Raw genomic sequence first — 15381 nt, forward strand, 5'->3', positions numbered from 1 at the left:
GCCTAAAAGGGTGGGAAGCAAAATGGAAATGGAAAACCAAGAGCGAAAGAGCAACAACAACAAAAAACGATTAAAAGTCAGCGCATGCCGGTGCGAATAATTGTATAAGTTTGACGTGAAATGTACCCTATTCAGTATTTCCCTTAGCTCTTGCTCTTGCTCTTTATTTTGTTGTGACGTTGGAATTTCATCTGGGGAAAAAAGCCATCATTTTGAAGGTTTATATATTTGAACATGCTTCGGGTCTATAAATTACAGGCATAGAATAAGCCTGCTACAAAATATCATGCCGAAGATTTAGCCCAGGCTAATCAAATGTACCGAAAAATGCTTGTATTTTGAAAGCAGTCTGTCGTGATACAGGAAGTAACCCTCTGTGATAGCGATGTTTTCACTGTATGAGACAAAGCGTTGCGTGGAGAGAAAAACGGCTAGTCTACAGCTGGTGTTTGTTTTCATGGTCATTTTCATGATACTGTACAGTTAGTGAAATATCACATTTCTTTGGATTATCGAGTGGACTCCCCATCATGGCAGCTGAGGAGGAGAGGGGGGTTGTTCGTGTCAAAGTCAAGGTGAGAAATTTTATGAAACCACCAGCGATATGGATAGCGAGCTGGCAGGATACCTTTCATTGTGATGTGTCCTGGCGTCAGGAATTGGACAGTGCTATCAGCTGTTTTGCACAAATATACATATATTATATATATATATATACATATTTTTTTTTACTATAATGATTTCTTTATCAGAAGCTTGTTAACGGTTGATAATATGTTGTTGACATAATCGGGATGATTAGATGCTAGTGGCAGGTGTTTTCCCTTTCAAATGACTAGCTAACGTTATCCCAATTGGCAACAATCGTAAATTACAGTATATTTGTTTCTGAACATTAACGTTTAATGTATCATGACGAAATCGTTGCCTTGCTATTCGAGTTCACACGGCTAGTTGCTATGTATTACTACAAACATGTTCCTTAGACTTAGAAACTGAGAGTGAAAGTGCATTTTTGTGGACAAATTTGGATGTTGACAGCTGTCACTTGAAACGACTCGTGTCAACAATAGATGGCCAAGGAATTCATCAGTGTAGCATTATGAAAACCAACAAGGGTCGTGGGAGAGTCTTGAATGCACACGGGTTTCTTGAGTCATTTATTTAAACAGCGCTGACGTCACTGGCAAGTGTCAAATATATGCTTGTGCCCCGGGTAATTCCAGATAAGATTAAGATAGTTTGTAAGCAGGTGCAAACTAACTTGTTTTCTCTCACAACTAAATACCCTATGATTACTTCAAGTATTCTAGCTACAAGTTTTGGCATTGTAGCAGATGTTACCATCAACTAGAATGTAATTGCGCCGCCACAGCAGTCATCTATACAATAAGGTGGATGTCAACACTTCGCCTTATAAGGGCAGTGATGCCTCAGATCTAGCCTATTGCATAGGAATTTAGCCACTGCCTACACTATCAGCTTCCAGGAAGTTTATGATGGCTTCCTGGAAAGATTATTTGAGGGCTAATATCTAGTAGCCTAGGCTTACTCTTCCAGCACAACAATAGGCATCATCTAAGAAGGCACAGGGCAGAGATTCTCCAGCAATGACTCATTGACAATCTGGCACACATAGGCAGACAACATACTCTGTTATTAAAATATGAATCAGTCAGTGTTCAAAATGAGTGTATGGTCTCCATTCATTGTATGCAATGGACCTTATTGAGATATAGGAAAAACTGACCACTTCGTTCCTCCGAAGAACCTCTGTTGTCTTTGCCTTCTCTCCACAGCAAGAGATGGAAATCAAGACTTTTCATTAGTGGTACTTAAGTGGTGGAATGATTTACCTTGTGCTATCTGATCAAGTGACAGCTATGGTAGCCTTTATTTAAAAAGTATCACAAAGCGTTTAACCCCTATGGAGTCTGAGGCCTGCCAGACACCTTTGAGGTAGTTTGACATGGCTTGACATTTTCATACCACCCCCCATCTAAAAATATTGGGCCTCATTCTCGAACATTTTCTGAAGTTTCTTCTGAAATGTTTCTTACGGACTTCGGAAAACCAAAGTAAGAAAAAGACCTGGATTCATGAACGCCTGAAAATGTGTTCTGAGCTGTGCTCTCCCGGAAGAGGTTTCTTAAATTGAAAGTGCGTTCTCGTGCACCTGGATTTGCATACATAAACGCCCCGCCAGCTCCTTATAAGGGCACGCAACCCTAGTGACGTGTGCAGTGGGAATCGACCGAATCCACACGAAAGCAACTCGAAACCGAGTCATGTCAAAGCGGAAATCGAGCACCAGTTGAGTAAACGCAGATATAACTTCAGAGGTGGAGGTACTGTTGCAGGATGTAGATCAGAATCAGAATCAGAATAGTATTTATTGCCAAGTAGGTTTACACCTACCTGAAATTTGTTCTGGTGTATAGGTGCATACAGTGAACATAAGACATACAAACACAATAAGTACTACACAAACACAATAAGTACTACAATACAAAAAGCAGGGCAGGAGTGCAAAAGTAGATGTGCAATGTGCAGTGTGCAATGTAGTGTGTGTTAACATAACACAGGCTTGAGGTGTGGGGGCGGGATAGGGGTCAGGTGGGGATCCCGGGCCTTGTTAATAAGGCCAACGGCAGCCGGGAAGAAGCTGGTTTTGTGGCGTGAGGTTTTGGTCCTGATGGACCGCAGCCTCCTGCCGGAGGGAAGGACCTCGAAGAGTTTGTGACCCGGGTGGGAGGGATCGGCCACAATCTTACCTGCCCGCCTCAGGGTCCTAGAGGCGAACAGGTCCTGTAGAGATGGCAGATTGCAGCCAATCACCTTCTCGGCAGAACGGATGATACGCTGCAGTCTGCCTTTGTCATTGTGTCCATTCTATTCCACTATGGCTATATCAATGCGATTGAGTTTAGTGCTTATTTATTTATTCACTTACATTTGCAGTGTTCATGTAGTTTATTTTAGGACATCACGATGCCTCGTAGAATCATGACTATAAATGTGAAACGTAATTGTTAATGATACAAATATTCTCGTATTTATTATTATTATTATAATTATTTGAATCCGAGGATGTCTGTAGAGTTGATGTGAACGCAATCACCAACGATTTCTCACAAATTCAGCCCTTTACACTTCTAACACGGAGTGGCCCAGTGGGGCATCTTGTGTTTTTTTGAGGAATCGCATTTGAGAAAACTCGACTGCTATTTCGCGTTCTGAAAGTCTTCTGAAAGTCTTCTGAAGTTCAGAACAAATCCCAGATGAGAAAACTTTCATGAATGCCAAATTTGTTCCTTAATCCACCGGAAGTGGAGTTCAGAAGAAATTCCTTCTTAAATTCTTCTCAACTGCGTTCGAGAATGAGGCCCATTGATCCCAAAGCGCTTTATATGCTATTATTTGGCACTTTTTCTTTTGAAAGTCAGTGGCCAATATCCTGTATATGGATGAGATAGGTGTTGGTCACAGGTAAGTCCCCCCTCCCCACTGTCTGGAATGTCATTGTGGCCCTCTCTGGCCCCTCTCTGTCACTGTAAATGATAAGAAAAGAAGAGGGAATGAAGACCTTTTTTACAATTTATTGAAATTGATATAGCCTAGTCCAAAGCCAAACACGCAGTCGATCAAATTATATATGCAATCACATCACATTCCTGGAAGAATTTTTGGAACAAATATATTTGGAACGAATTTGGAACAAATATAAAATGAACAATACAAGTTGTCAGTCCATAGAATGGGATTTATTACAATGAAAAAGAAGTTAGTAAGAAGTCATAACACCACTGGCAAATATATTACACTGAAAATGTTAGCCACTACAACACACAAATCTCCTAGTGTGATAGTTAAAAATATTAAAACTTACTCATCCAGTTCCTTCTCAAAGAGTAGTAATTCATCAAGTGGTAGCACCATATTACACAATGTCTCATTGTCCTTGGAATTTACACACACACACATACACACACTAATTTCAATACAAAAAATCTATTAAAAAGTGGTGTACACGCCAAATATACGCTCATGTTTATAGTGTCCGACTACATGGAAAGGATCCCTACATAGATAGACCTACAGTGGGGAAAATAAGTATTTGAACCCCTGCCGATTTCGCAAGTTTGGCCACTTGCAAAGAAATGTGTGATCTATAATTGTAATAGTAGGTGTATTTTAACAGTGAGAAACAGAATATCAACAAAAAAATCCAGAAAACTGCATTTTATAACATTTATGACTTAATTTGCATTTGATGCAGAAAATAAGTATTTGAACCCCTAGCAAAACATGACTTAGTACTTGGTGGAATAACCCTTCTTGGCAAGCACAGACGTCGGACTTTTCTTGTAGTTGGTCACCAGGTTTACACACATCTCAGGAGGGATTTTGGTCCACTCCTCTTTGCAGATCCTCTCCAAATCCTTAAGGTTGCGTTTTCAATGGGAGGGAATGAAGTTCAAGCCCAATATTCCATATTACATGGCCCCATCCATAGTCCCCTCGATGCAGTGGAGTCGTCCTGTACCCTTGGCAGAGAAACAGCCCCAAAGCATAATGTTTCCACCTCCATGCTTGACGGTGGGGATGGTGTCATATTCAGCATTCTTCCCCCTCCAAACGCGGCAAGTGGAGTTGATGCTAAAGAGCTTGATTTTGGTCTCATCTGACCACATCCTGTCTCCCAATCCTCCTTAGAATCATTCAAGTGTTCATTGGCAAACTTCAGACGGCCCTGTACATGTGCTTCCTTGAGCAGGGGGACCTTGCGAGTGCTGCAGTACTTCAAACCATTACGGCGTAGTGTGTTGCCAATGGTTTTCTTGGTGACTGTGGTCCCAGCTGCCTTGAGATCATTCACAAGCGCCCCCTGTGTAGTTCTGGGGTTATTCTGCACCTTTCGGATGATCACCGATACCGCACGAGGGGATATCTTGCATGGAGCCCCAGACATAGAGCGATGGACAGTTGTTTGGTGTTGCTTCCATTTACGAATAATCGCACCAATAGTTGTCTGCTTCTCACCAAGCTGCTTGCCGATGGTTTTGTTTGTATTCCAGCCTTGTGCAGGTCTACAATCTTATCTCTGACGTCCTTGGTCAACTCTTTGGTCTTGCCCATGGTGGTGAGGTTGAAGGTGTGAAGTATGATTCCTTGGACAGGTTTCTTTTATACACGTCACCAGTTGAGATCAGGTGTACCTTGTTAGGCCTAATGAGGACTAATCTGTGTGCTTCTTGGGCACATAACTGGTCATTGGGAGCCAGAATTCTTGCTGTTTGCTTGGGGGTTCAAATACTTATTTTCTGCATCAAATACAAATAAAGTCATAAATGTTATAAAATGCAGTTTTCTGGATTTGTTTGTTGATATTCTATTTCTCACTGTTAAAATACACCTACCATTACAATTATAGATCACACATTTATTTGCAACTTGCGAAATCGGCAGGGGTTCAAATACTTATTTTCCCCACTGTATGTCTATTTACTTCAAGAACGGTAAAGAAACTGTAGAAGAAAATGACTGTCAATAACAAGGACAATAACATTATGAGCTTGTCAGTGGCTAAACCAAATGGTTTACTTTGACGCAGATACTTGCCCCACCGGATTACATTGTATAGCCGGTTTGCGGTTATATCGCTCTAACTCAATACTGGACCGATTTCGATCGTTAATTGTCCTTAGTAAAAGTTTCTCACGTCGCAAGCAGACCTTGTGCAACTTTTTTAAGTACAGATCAATCAGTTATTAGTGGGTGAAGAGGACTTATATGTTGAAGTCCAAACTGGTATAATGTTATAATACCTTTACTCTAGCTTACATTGAAGAATCTTGTGTTAAGCATGTAGGCCCTACAAAAGGTTAAAGGAAAGCATCTGGGGAAGGGAAACATTTTCAACATGGGCCCTATTTTTAGACCTTTTTGGGTCCAAACCTTTACTAAGTGCAATTAACAATTTAAATTGGTCTAGTACTGAGTTAGAAGGCTATAACTGGCAACTGCAAAATGGCTATACAATGCAATCCCATGGGGAATGCATCTGTATCAAATCAGAATTCTGATTCTGATTCTAAACCATTGCCCCGTGGGATTATATTTTACAGCCATTTTGTGGTTGCTGGTTTTACCATAATGATCGACTGACTTTAAAATGGATAGTTTAGCTGTAACATGGATAGTTTAATTGTTCACATAGAAAAAATTATCTCATTCTTAAAACATCTAGAATTGTAGAATTTGACATGTAGAATTTGGAAGTGTTGGCTCTGTTGAAATGAATACTCTGTTGTGCGCTTGTTGTTTCCTTCAGTAAAGCACTGCTTATATGAATTGGTGAATCAATGTTAAAATAGCTGACACATCTGTTAGCTGTTCTTGGTTATTGTAGATTCAGTCAAGCCTGTCCCCTCCATTAATGTGAGCATATTTCAGCTTGTCATGTTTTTCTCTGTTGTTCTTTTCCTTGCAGAAGTTTGAGGGAATGCTGCCAGTGGAGTTCCGTTCATTTGCTGTCGATCCTCAGATAACCTCACTGGAAGTCCTACAGCACATTCTCATCCGGGCCTTTGAACTGAACGGGTTAGTAGCGGAGAGGAAGAATGATGATGATGATTAATGAATGTCTTGAATTTGTAAAATGAAAATGTATTGGATGTTTGTGTATATCCCCCTGCTTTGTTGGTTTTGGCAGTAAGAGGCAGGTTGCATGTAACAAACTAAACTTAAACTGTTGGATTAAAACACTATTGGGACAGTATTGTGACTATTGTGTGTTCTGTTCACAGGAAGAGGAATTTTGGAATAAGTTATTTATCCCAAGATCGCTCGGGTGTGGAAGTGTACCTTTCTCTCCTCTCTGATTGGGATTTAGATGCTGCGTTTGTCTCTGCAGCTAAACCATTCCTGCAGCTCAAGATGGACATCAAACCGTCTGAAGACAGTGAGCACACCTTGTTCATAATATATAACCCCTGTGTATAAAATGTCTGGGACAGTCAGGATAACTGTGTTGCTCTCGTCTACAGGTCCTGTTCTGGAAGACTGGGACATCATCAGCCCCAAAGACGTGATCGGCTCTGAAGTGGGCGAGAAGCGATCCCTTGCGGCTGCTGCCCTCCCTTTCACCCAGTCCCTCCTGTCCCAGGTTACTGAGCCCGTCAGCCAGCTCTTTTCCCAGCCAGTCTCTTCTGCTTTCAGTCAGGTTCAACTCCTAATGCAATCATGTCGAAGTCAAAAAGTGCACGGCTCTCAGAAACTTGCTCTCCCACCCTGATGTGATGTCGTGATCAATCAACATCTGTCAATCTACCTCTCTGTCTCTCTCTCTCTTGCCACTCTCCTCAGATGGGTAAAACACTGTCCAAAGTGCAGCAGGCCTTGAGCTGGTCTTATGGGGAAGAGGTGAAGCCCTTCAAGCCCCCCCTGAGTGACACTGAGTTCCACAGCTATCTCAACAGCCTGGGGCAGCTGACGCGGCCGGAGGACCTCAGACTGCGCATCTACCATGGAGGGGTGGAGCCATCATTGCGCAAAGTATGTGAGGGGAAGAGAGTGCTGTCACCATGAATCAGAGAAATACCCTAGATGCGAGATCACTGATGATCAGGGATGATACTGCAGTAGCAGTTATATTTTCTACTTGCATGTCTGTATATACCACAGATACTATGTTGTACTACATTTACATTGTTTGGCATGTTGTTGTGCTATCTTTTTTTCATTTTTGGAATGTGTTGTAGTGTAAAAACATTTTTTTGCCAAGGCATGGATCTGAACATCTGTCATTATCAATATCTGTTGGTATCTAGGTTGTGTGGCGATATCTCCTTAACGTGTATCCAGATGGCTTGGCTGGTCTAGAGAGGATGGACTACATGAAGAGAAAGACCAGAGAGTATGACCAACTGAAAAGGGAATGGTCTGCCAGGGTCAGTTCCGAAGATCTGGAGTTCATCAGAGGAAATGTGATGAAGGATGTGTTAAGAACTGACAGAGCACACCCTTACTACGCTGGCTCAGAGGACAGCCCCCATCTCACGGCCCTGACTGACCTCCTGACAACCTATGCCATCACACATCCACAGGTATAAACCTCAGCTCATGAGGGGCAGTAACTACATGATAATAATCTTTGGTGATGCTATTGCTGTACTGTATACACTACACAACTGGCTCTCTTGTAACTGGGAATCTTGAGGTCATGATTTACATACTAAATGACTGATCAAGAACTGGGGGGGTCTCACACATTACAAGATCTTTCACTGGGAGTTTATGAATTTGAACAATTAACAGAGGCTCAACAAATATTATCTTAAAATATCATATCTGTTTCTGTCTTTGCTCATAGGTGTCTTACTGCCAGGGTATGAGTGATATTGCATCACCAATTCTTGCAGTGATGGACAATGAGGCACATGCATTTATCTGCTTCTGTGGAATCATGAAAAGGCTGGAAGGCAACTTCCGCCCCGACGGACAGCTCATGTCAGTCAAATTCCAGCACCTGAAGCTGTTGCTCCAGTATTCTGACCCGGAATTCTATGCCTATTTGGTTTCCATGGGAGCTGATGACCTGTTCTTCTGTTACCGTTGGCTACTTCTGGAGCTGAAGCGCGAGTTTGCATTTGATGATGCTCTTAGGATGCTGGAGGTAACCTGGAGTTCCCTTCCACCTGATCCTCCGGAAACAGAAGTGGAGTTGATTAGTTCAACTCAGGAGTCTGAAAAAGACTGCACTTCGGAGGACGGGTACGGAATGGCAGAGGGTGAGGTGATGGAGGGACAGCAAACGGAAAGGCAACGGAGACGCCATATGTTACGGCCCTCGCGAGAAGAGGCGGACGGTGAAAGGAAGATGACCTTAGAAGATGAGCCAACGGTTGAGGAAGGTCCGAGACGAGATGGTGAAGGAGACTACTGCTCAGTATATGAAGCGAAGATGAACAGTGCTTCAGTTCCCCCATTTGAGAAACAACCCAGTTTTGGTGAATTTAAATACTACAGTGCCAGGAATGAGGACAGCTTTGAGTTGCAGAAGGAATCCGCTATTGCTACCCCTGAGTTTCGTTCCTGTAGCCCTCCATCACCTTTGCCAGTTCGGCAGTCAACGGAGGACAGTGAGGATGACCCTGGAGAGAGGGCACCTCTGATAAGAAGCCGCGAGTCATCAATTCCAGACATGGAGCAGAGGAGCTCACCCAATGGGCAAGCTTCTCCAGTGTTACCATTGCCTTCACACCTGCCTACGAGGAACACTGGATCCAACCAGTCTCTCACCACTTCCCCCTCACTATCCAACTGGAGAGGAACCTCCCCAGACAGCCCACCATCCCATTACAGTGCATCTTCTTTAATGAATGGAAGACCAACATCTCCAGATGAAACGTCTGGGAGACTTGCGTCACCTCCTCCAACCTCTAATGGAACGGGGGCTAACTCTCCTTCCACACCCCCTGGAAAGTCTACTCTTTCCTCCCCGACTTTGACCTTCCCTCAAAACCGCTCTTTACTGTACTCCCCTGTGTTGTCTTTTGTGAAATCTCCCTCTCTGCCCAAGCCTTTTTCCAGCAATCTTCCTTCCCCTTGCTCCAAAACCTCCACAGCCACGGTTAACTCCCCAAATACTAACAGTGCGCCCATCAAACCCTGTTCTTTGCCACCTCCACAAGAGTTTGGCAAAGGCAATCCCTTCATGCTGTTTCTGTGCCTGTCTATTCTGCTAGAGCACCGTGACCACATTATTAAGAACAGCCTAGATTATAACGAACTGGCCATGCATTTTGACCGGCTTGTTCGGAGACACAATCTCGGAAGGGTGCTGCAGCGTGCTAAAGCTCTTTTTGCTGATTACCTTCAAAGTGAGGTGTGGGACTCTGAGGAAGGGGATGAAGTCAGCTTGGACTCACCCACCACAGCTGACACCAGTCTCCATTCTCCGACTAACAGATCAACAATTCCTAGTCAGCAGTCCCCAACACGGCCAACTTCATCCAACTCGACCTACAACCTTGCCTCCACTATTCCTTCTCCCACGAATCAAACGCCTCTTTCTTCTCCCTCTTCATGACTTCTTCTCCCTCTTCATGTCTTGCATCTCCAACTTCCTGTATTCCCTCTCCATGCCACAGCCCACATGAACAGATATACGTCATAGATAAAACTATTCATTATCTGAGTTTGTTCCCAATCGTTTCGTTTCTTTAAAACGATTCCAAATGTACCACAGCTAAAAGGCCCACCATTCCACCAGTGTAATGTGTACACCGTGCTTTCACAAGAGACCTTCAAGTTTAGTCTTTACCATCTTTTCCAGCAGTTCATACACCTTAACCCGCATTCTTGCCTTTGCCTTTTTATCACAGCCTTGTTATGCCGAAGTTATCTGATGTTACCCTTGCTATTATCAAATCTTTGATTTTCAGGTTTACAGACGATGTTTTGTTGATTCTTATGCTTCACCAAAGTTACTTAAAGTTAATTCAAGGGAAACCAATGCTTTTGTTATGTTACTGCTCAGAATGTGGATGTGCATTGTTGATTTTGGCTAATGTTCAGAAATGTCAATGTGAATGTGCAGACATGTCCTCAACTTGATTTGATTATTTTATTGGGTCTAGGAAACATAGATTTAGTTTGTTGTCAAACTTATATTTGTGATGAAACTTGATGACAGTTTTTTTTCTGCACAGAACTACTGTTGTTGTACATCTGTACATTTAAAGGAATGCATATAACTGGTATTTGCCTTTTAACGCTTTTAGGATTTAGACTTATTGGAGCATTGGAGCAGTCCATCCCAAAGAGAAAAGACCATGTTGTTTAGCCAAAAAAAATACTTAAAGGTCGAAAATTGTCACTGGCAAACACTGTTTAAAATCATTGAGTAATGTATACCTGGGGTTACCTTGAAGGGACTAGTAATGAGTTATTCCAGTGTTTTGATTTTTTTTACTATGGAAAAATGTAGACTGTAGCAATAGGTGGCAAGCTGAATCATAAATGTGAAAACATACCACACACACAGGATATAAGAAGAAAATTACTCAAGCTTGTATTTATCCTGTTGTGTCTGATTTCAAATTGAATGAATGGAAAACTTTGACTGTATAGCTCCACTTTATACAATGTAGCTGTTGCTATTGAAATAGAAATCTATGTACAGAATGTTTATTTCAGTATTCCTTTATATTTGAAAAGAACTGGAAGTTGCCCTTTAGCAAGTTACAAACAGTGACATTCAAAGAAAAGGTGCGTGATGTGTTCATTTGATTCCCTTGTTAACTAAGAAAGTGAGTCAGAATTTGAACATTGGTTAAGTATATAACTAAGTAAAGTAATAATAACAATATTTTACACTACATAATCAAACAGTGAACCATTTTATCATCACATCTTACAAACTTTATACTTAATCCTCTGTATAGTTACCTTGCAAGTTTTGTTTTGTTTTAAATCACATACCAGAGTTGAATCACTATCGTGATTATCACATCAGTGAGAATCAATATATTTTACATATTTTGACAACAGTTTATTCATTCAGAGACCACTTACTTAAATATACAGATACATGGCATTTGATGAAATATAGTAATGAGCCACCAAGACTTTCTCTAAGGAGACTTTTTGAGGCATCTGCCTAACGCCAGTGAAGTTTGTGAAGTCAGGTGTTCTGGCCAATGCTTTGCACAATAGTCCCTACTTCTGTACTGGGGACAATTTCTGACTGAAATTATTTACATGTCTTAACACCAAGTGTTCTTTTGATTTCTTTCCTTCACATTTACAAGTGCTTTTAGCAGGCTCCTCACAAGGACCAAAAACATATTTCCTGAAATAGGGGATATTGAAGGCCTTGTGTTTATGTGTGATATTATTTGGTACTGAATGTTTGTGATTATACCTTTTTTGTTTTGTTTTGTATATTTATGCATTGGAATTGTTGCTGGACTGAATGCTAGCAATACAGATATTTCTACAATAAACTTCCCTAATTTAAATGTTTCGTTTTCTTGTCAATCAGATAAACAATCAGATAAAAGTTACCAAGAAGTTTCCATGATAGTGATAGAGGAAGCGTGAGAGAGACGACGTGAGATTGCGAGAGATCTGAGTGACCTTTTGTCGAAGAAGTATGTTACCATTTCTCCTTTTTGTGAAAATCTTTACATAAACAGTAGCCAATTATTTGATATGGCTCTGCTTCAAACATACCTCTGGAGATTCTGTTTTCAACTTCGTTCAACTGCGGCAATTAATTATTTCGAGATCAGTCATCGATTCTTATCCCTTGTAGGCACAAAATGCCGAAACCCGGGATCGAACCAGGGACCTTTAGATCTTCAGTCTAACGCTCTCCCAACTGAGCTATTTCGGCTGATGAACACTTCAACAGCGACCTCTACCTTACAAATATCAAACTAACCACAGCCAGCAGGTTTGTTATCCAGTCTAACATCATTCCTAAGCTAATGCCACATATTTGGACGCATTCGTGCGTAAATTACTTACTGTTCGAGTAAAGCTGCAGGTAAACTATTGAGTGTTTGGCTGGAAATTGGTGAAATTTGAGTGGAATTGGTTTCGTCATGTAAATGTACTATGGGGGCTTTAGCTACACTGACACGTAGAAAAGACGTCTCGGTCATGGCGTCACTCGCGGACATCGCCTACTGAAGGACTTGGGTGTCATCTCCTTTTGATATTACAGAATAGTTTTTATTTGTATACGTCCTATATTAAACATAACGTGTGAAAACTATTTGCAGTTTATCATAAACTAAAAACACAGGAAAAAGAATGCAACCAAGGTTATATACCTACATATAAACATAAAGCGGTACACTTCATATATAATAAAATAAGTTAACCTGAAGTATTAAGAAAACACGAACACAAGTAGGCCTGCAGATAACACCAGATTAAAATATCTCAGTTCCAGATCATATAAGAGTGTACAAAATTGCATGCTGCCATCAACTTTTTAAAAAGAAAACATAGTACCTATGTCGACCAGAAGGCGGAGCAATTGCTCTATCCATGGATGATGGTCTCTAATGATGATGGTTTTCAAACGATAATTTTAGTTTTAAAGTCTATACGCTTCGCTGTGACATTGTCACGTGACATTACATCATACATTTATTTACACATTGTTATTAATCTAATAGTTGTAGACACCAGTCATCTATCTCTACTTACTTGTGACACAGATCCTTGAGAAGAGGCCTACCTGCAGTCAAAATAAACAGTTTGTCAGAACCACAGAACAAAGTGCTAAATATAGGTGCCATAGTGACAAATCGGCATCTCTACTCCCCACCTGGATAGTACTATGGCACTAGACTAATCCATTGTGTGATACGGGTGGAGGGTTTCACACCTCCATGTGCACATATGACACCACAGAGTAGGTGATTCGGGGCTAATCCAGTTAGCATGACGGTCAGGCAGGGTTGGATTTCACATGAGCACAAACACATGTGAACACACACGCTTACATTCAGGATGCACTTGGGTTCATATTGCTCTGGGTTCATATCGCTTTACAGAGAAGAGAATATCTTATTTGAGGAAATGTGTGGTATTTTCAAGTTAAATGGAGCTACCAGGTCCGCTGTCCCCGATATAACATGTGCCATCTCAGAAATGAGAATGCATGTGAATCACTATATGCAAAACTCCTTGAGTCCTTGCTGATAGCAAACTCCTGTGTAGAGTCCATTTAGAGAAACAGGTTAGTGATAAAAAAAAAGTGGAGAACAGGACAGCATGGATGGAATGGAACAGACAAAGAGAGATGAAGTAGTGTGTATGCATTGCTCAGAGATGTGTATTTTTTTTGTGTATTTTTGTATTTTTTCATCTAATTCTCCAAGCCTTTCCTTTCCATATGGTGCAAACTGTCATAACACTGTGATGCATCAGCTATAAATTGACAAAGGTTTGCTGTGTTTTGTTTCATGTGTATTATATCTGTCTGAATACTATGGGCAGTCAGATGGAAATCCCATGCATATGAGAGGCTTTCAGCAGTCCAAGCATAAAAGTACACTACACACACACACACACACATTCTGCATGATCACACCCTAAAAATGACATACTTTGGCAGCAGACTCTAAAATCCTGTGTGATGACACAGCCTTAATTAGGGTGTCACACACAAGCACGTGAGCACACACACATGCCTACATTTCCACGTACCTCTTCACAGTGTATTTTATGAGCAAGTGGGCTTTTGTTGAGTAGTGAGAGCCAAATTGCTTTGTAAATGAAAAACTTGTGTGGCTGACTCCTTTCTGTCGAGTTAGCAGGTTAGCAGTTCTGCTGCAGTGTGCTCAGGATAGCCATAGTTTGTGGAAGAATGGGGGAGAGTGTTTGGTTACGAGTGTCTTTTGTGTCCTCACAGACCTCTAAGACCCCACACACCCATGTAGTGTATGCGCAGGTACACTGTTTAAACATAGTTTAGCAAATTCCATGTGCATCACCTCCTGCTGACCCAAGCATATTTGGAGGTCTTTTCTACCACATCATTTTGGAGGCAAAAATAATGAAAATGGAATCATTCCACTGTACTGCATTCATTTAAAGACACACACACACACACGCACACACACACACACACACAAACACACACACACACACACACACACGCACGCACACACACACACACAGTTGCACAGTAACACACAAAAATAGACACATTGCCAAAAAAGAATGCGTGTAATGCATAAAGCATTCAGCCATCATTTTTATGGCTCTTAGATATGGCACCTGATTCCCCTCGGCAATGCAATTAGATCCTGTGTGATGGCCTCCGCTGCCTGCCTTTTCCTGCGATGGTCCCGGCTTGTTTGCATCTCTCTTGGTCCCCTTCCTCCTCTGTGCGGCTGCTTGGTTGTTGTTTGTCCTGCCCTTGATTTGCTGATTGACCACACAAACAGGAAGAGTACAAAGGTCAAGATTGCTTAGAAGCTTCTCAGTGCATCCTGGGATGGGTGGCATCCTCCTGGTTCCTGGTTAATTGGATGTTACTTTTTGTCTTTCCTTCCTTTCACATCTTATCAAGGCTCGGCACTCTCCCTCTGCTTCCAACACCCAGGTGATGTGCTTCAGGTCCCTTAGCAGGTAATAAATATCAAGCTGATTCCGGACTACCACGTGGGTCTTTCTTTGTCACTGAAGGAACTGGACGAATATTGATGCATGCTGATACATGCACGTCAAATTTGAATTTGTTAATAAAAACAAACACACAAAATATGTGGCCAGTGCCAGATTGCACTTTCCTTGGGAAAAGGGTCGTGGTTGGATTACTGCTAATGACTTTCAAATTCTGGTATGTACATT

General features: G+C 41.6%; 1 protein-coding gene and 1 non-coding gene across 3 annotated transcripts; one reads left to right on the forward strand and one right to left on the reverse strand.

Annotated features, from left to right (window-relative positions):
* Window positions 1–62: 62 nt before the first annotated feature.
* Window positions 63–12026, forward strand: tbc1d25 (TBC1 domain family, member 25). Of its 2 annotated transcripts, none has more exons than XM_012825996.3 (7): window positions 63–575; window positions 6494–6603; window positions 6810–6964; window positions 7050–7225; window positions 7369–7557; window positions 7833–8108; window positions 8375–12026. In XM_012825996.3, exons 1-7 carry the CDS (start codon window positions 531–533, stop codon window positions 10091–10093), a joined length of 2670 nt encoding a protein of 889 aa, XP_012681450.1. In that variant the 5' UTR covers window positions 63–530; the 3' UTR covers window positions 10094–12026. The 2 variants fall into 2 exon arrangements, with proteins under 2 accessions (XP_012681450.1, XP_012681451.1); XM_012825997.3 differs by having other exon boundaries at window positions 64–575; window positions 7050–7168.
* Window positions 12027–12330: 304 nt separating this feature from the next.
* On the reverse strand, window positions 12331–12403 carry trnaf-gaa. The gene has a single exon. It is a non-coding gene; the product is annotated as a tRNA-Phe (tRNA).
* Between the last annotated feature and the right edge of the window lie 2978 nt (window positions 12404–15381).

This window comes from Clupea harengus, chromosome 4 (genome assembly GCF_900700415.2).
Source record: "Clupea harengus chromosome 4, Ch_v2.0.2, whole genome shotgun sequence".
Lineage (NCBI taxonomy): Eukaryota > Metazoa > Chordata > Actinopteri > Clupeiformes > Clupeidae > Clupea > Clupea harengus.

Coding starts and splice junctions, on each gene's coding strand:
- tbc1d25 (XM_012825996.3), top strand. CDS start 531: ATGGCAGCTGAGGAGGAGAGGGGGGTTGTTCGTGTCAAAGTCAAG. Junction 576..6,493: donor TTGTTCGTGTCAAAGTCAAG/GTGAGAAATTTT, acceptor TTTTCCTTGCAG/AAGTTTGAGGGAATGCTGCC. Junction 6,604..6,809: donor CGGGCCTTTGAACTGAACGG/GTTAGTAGCGGA, acceptor TTCTGTTCACAG/GAAGAGGAATTTTGGAATAA.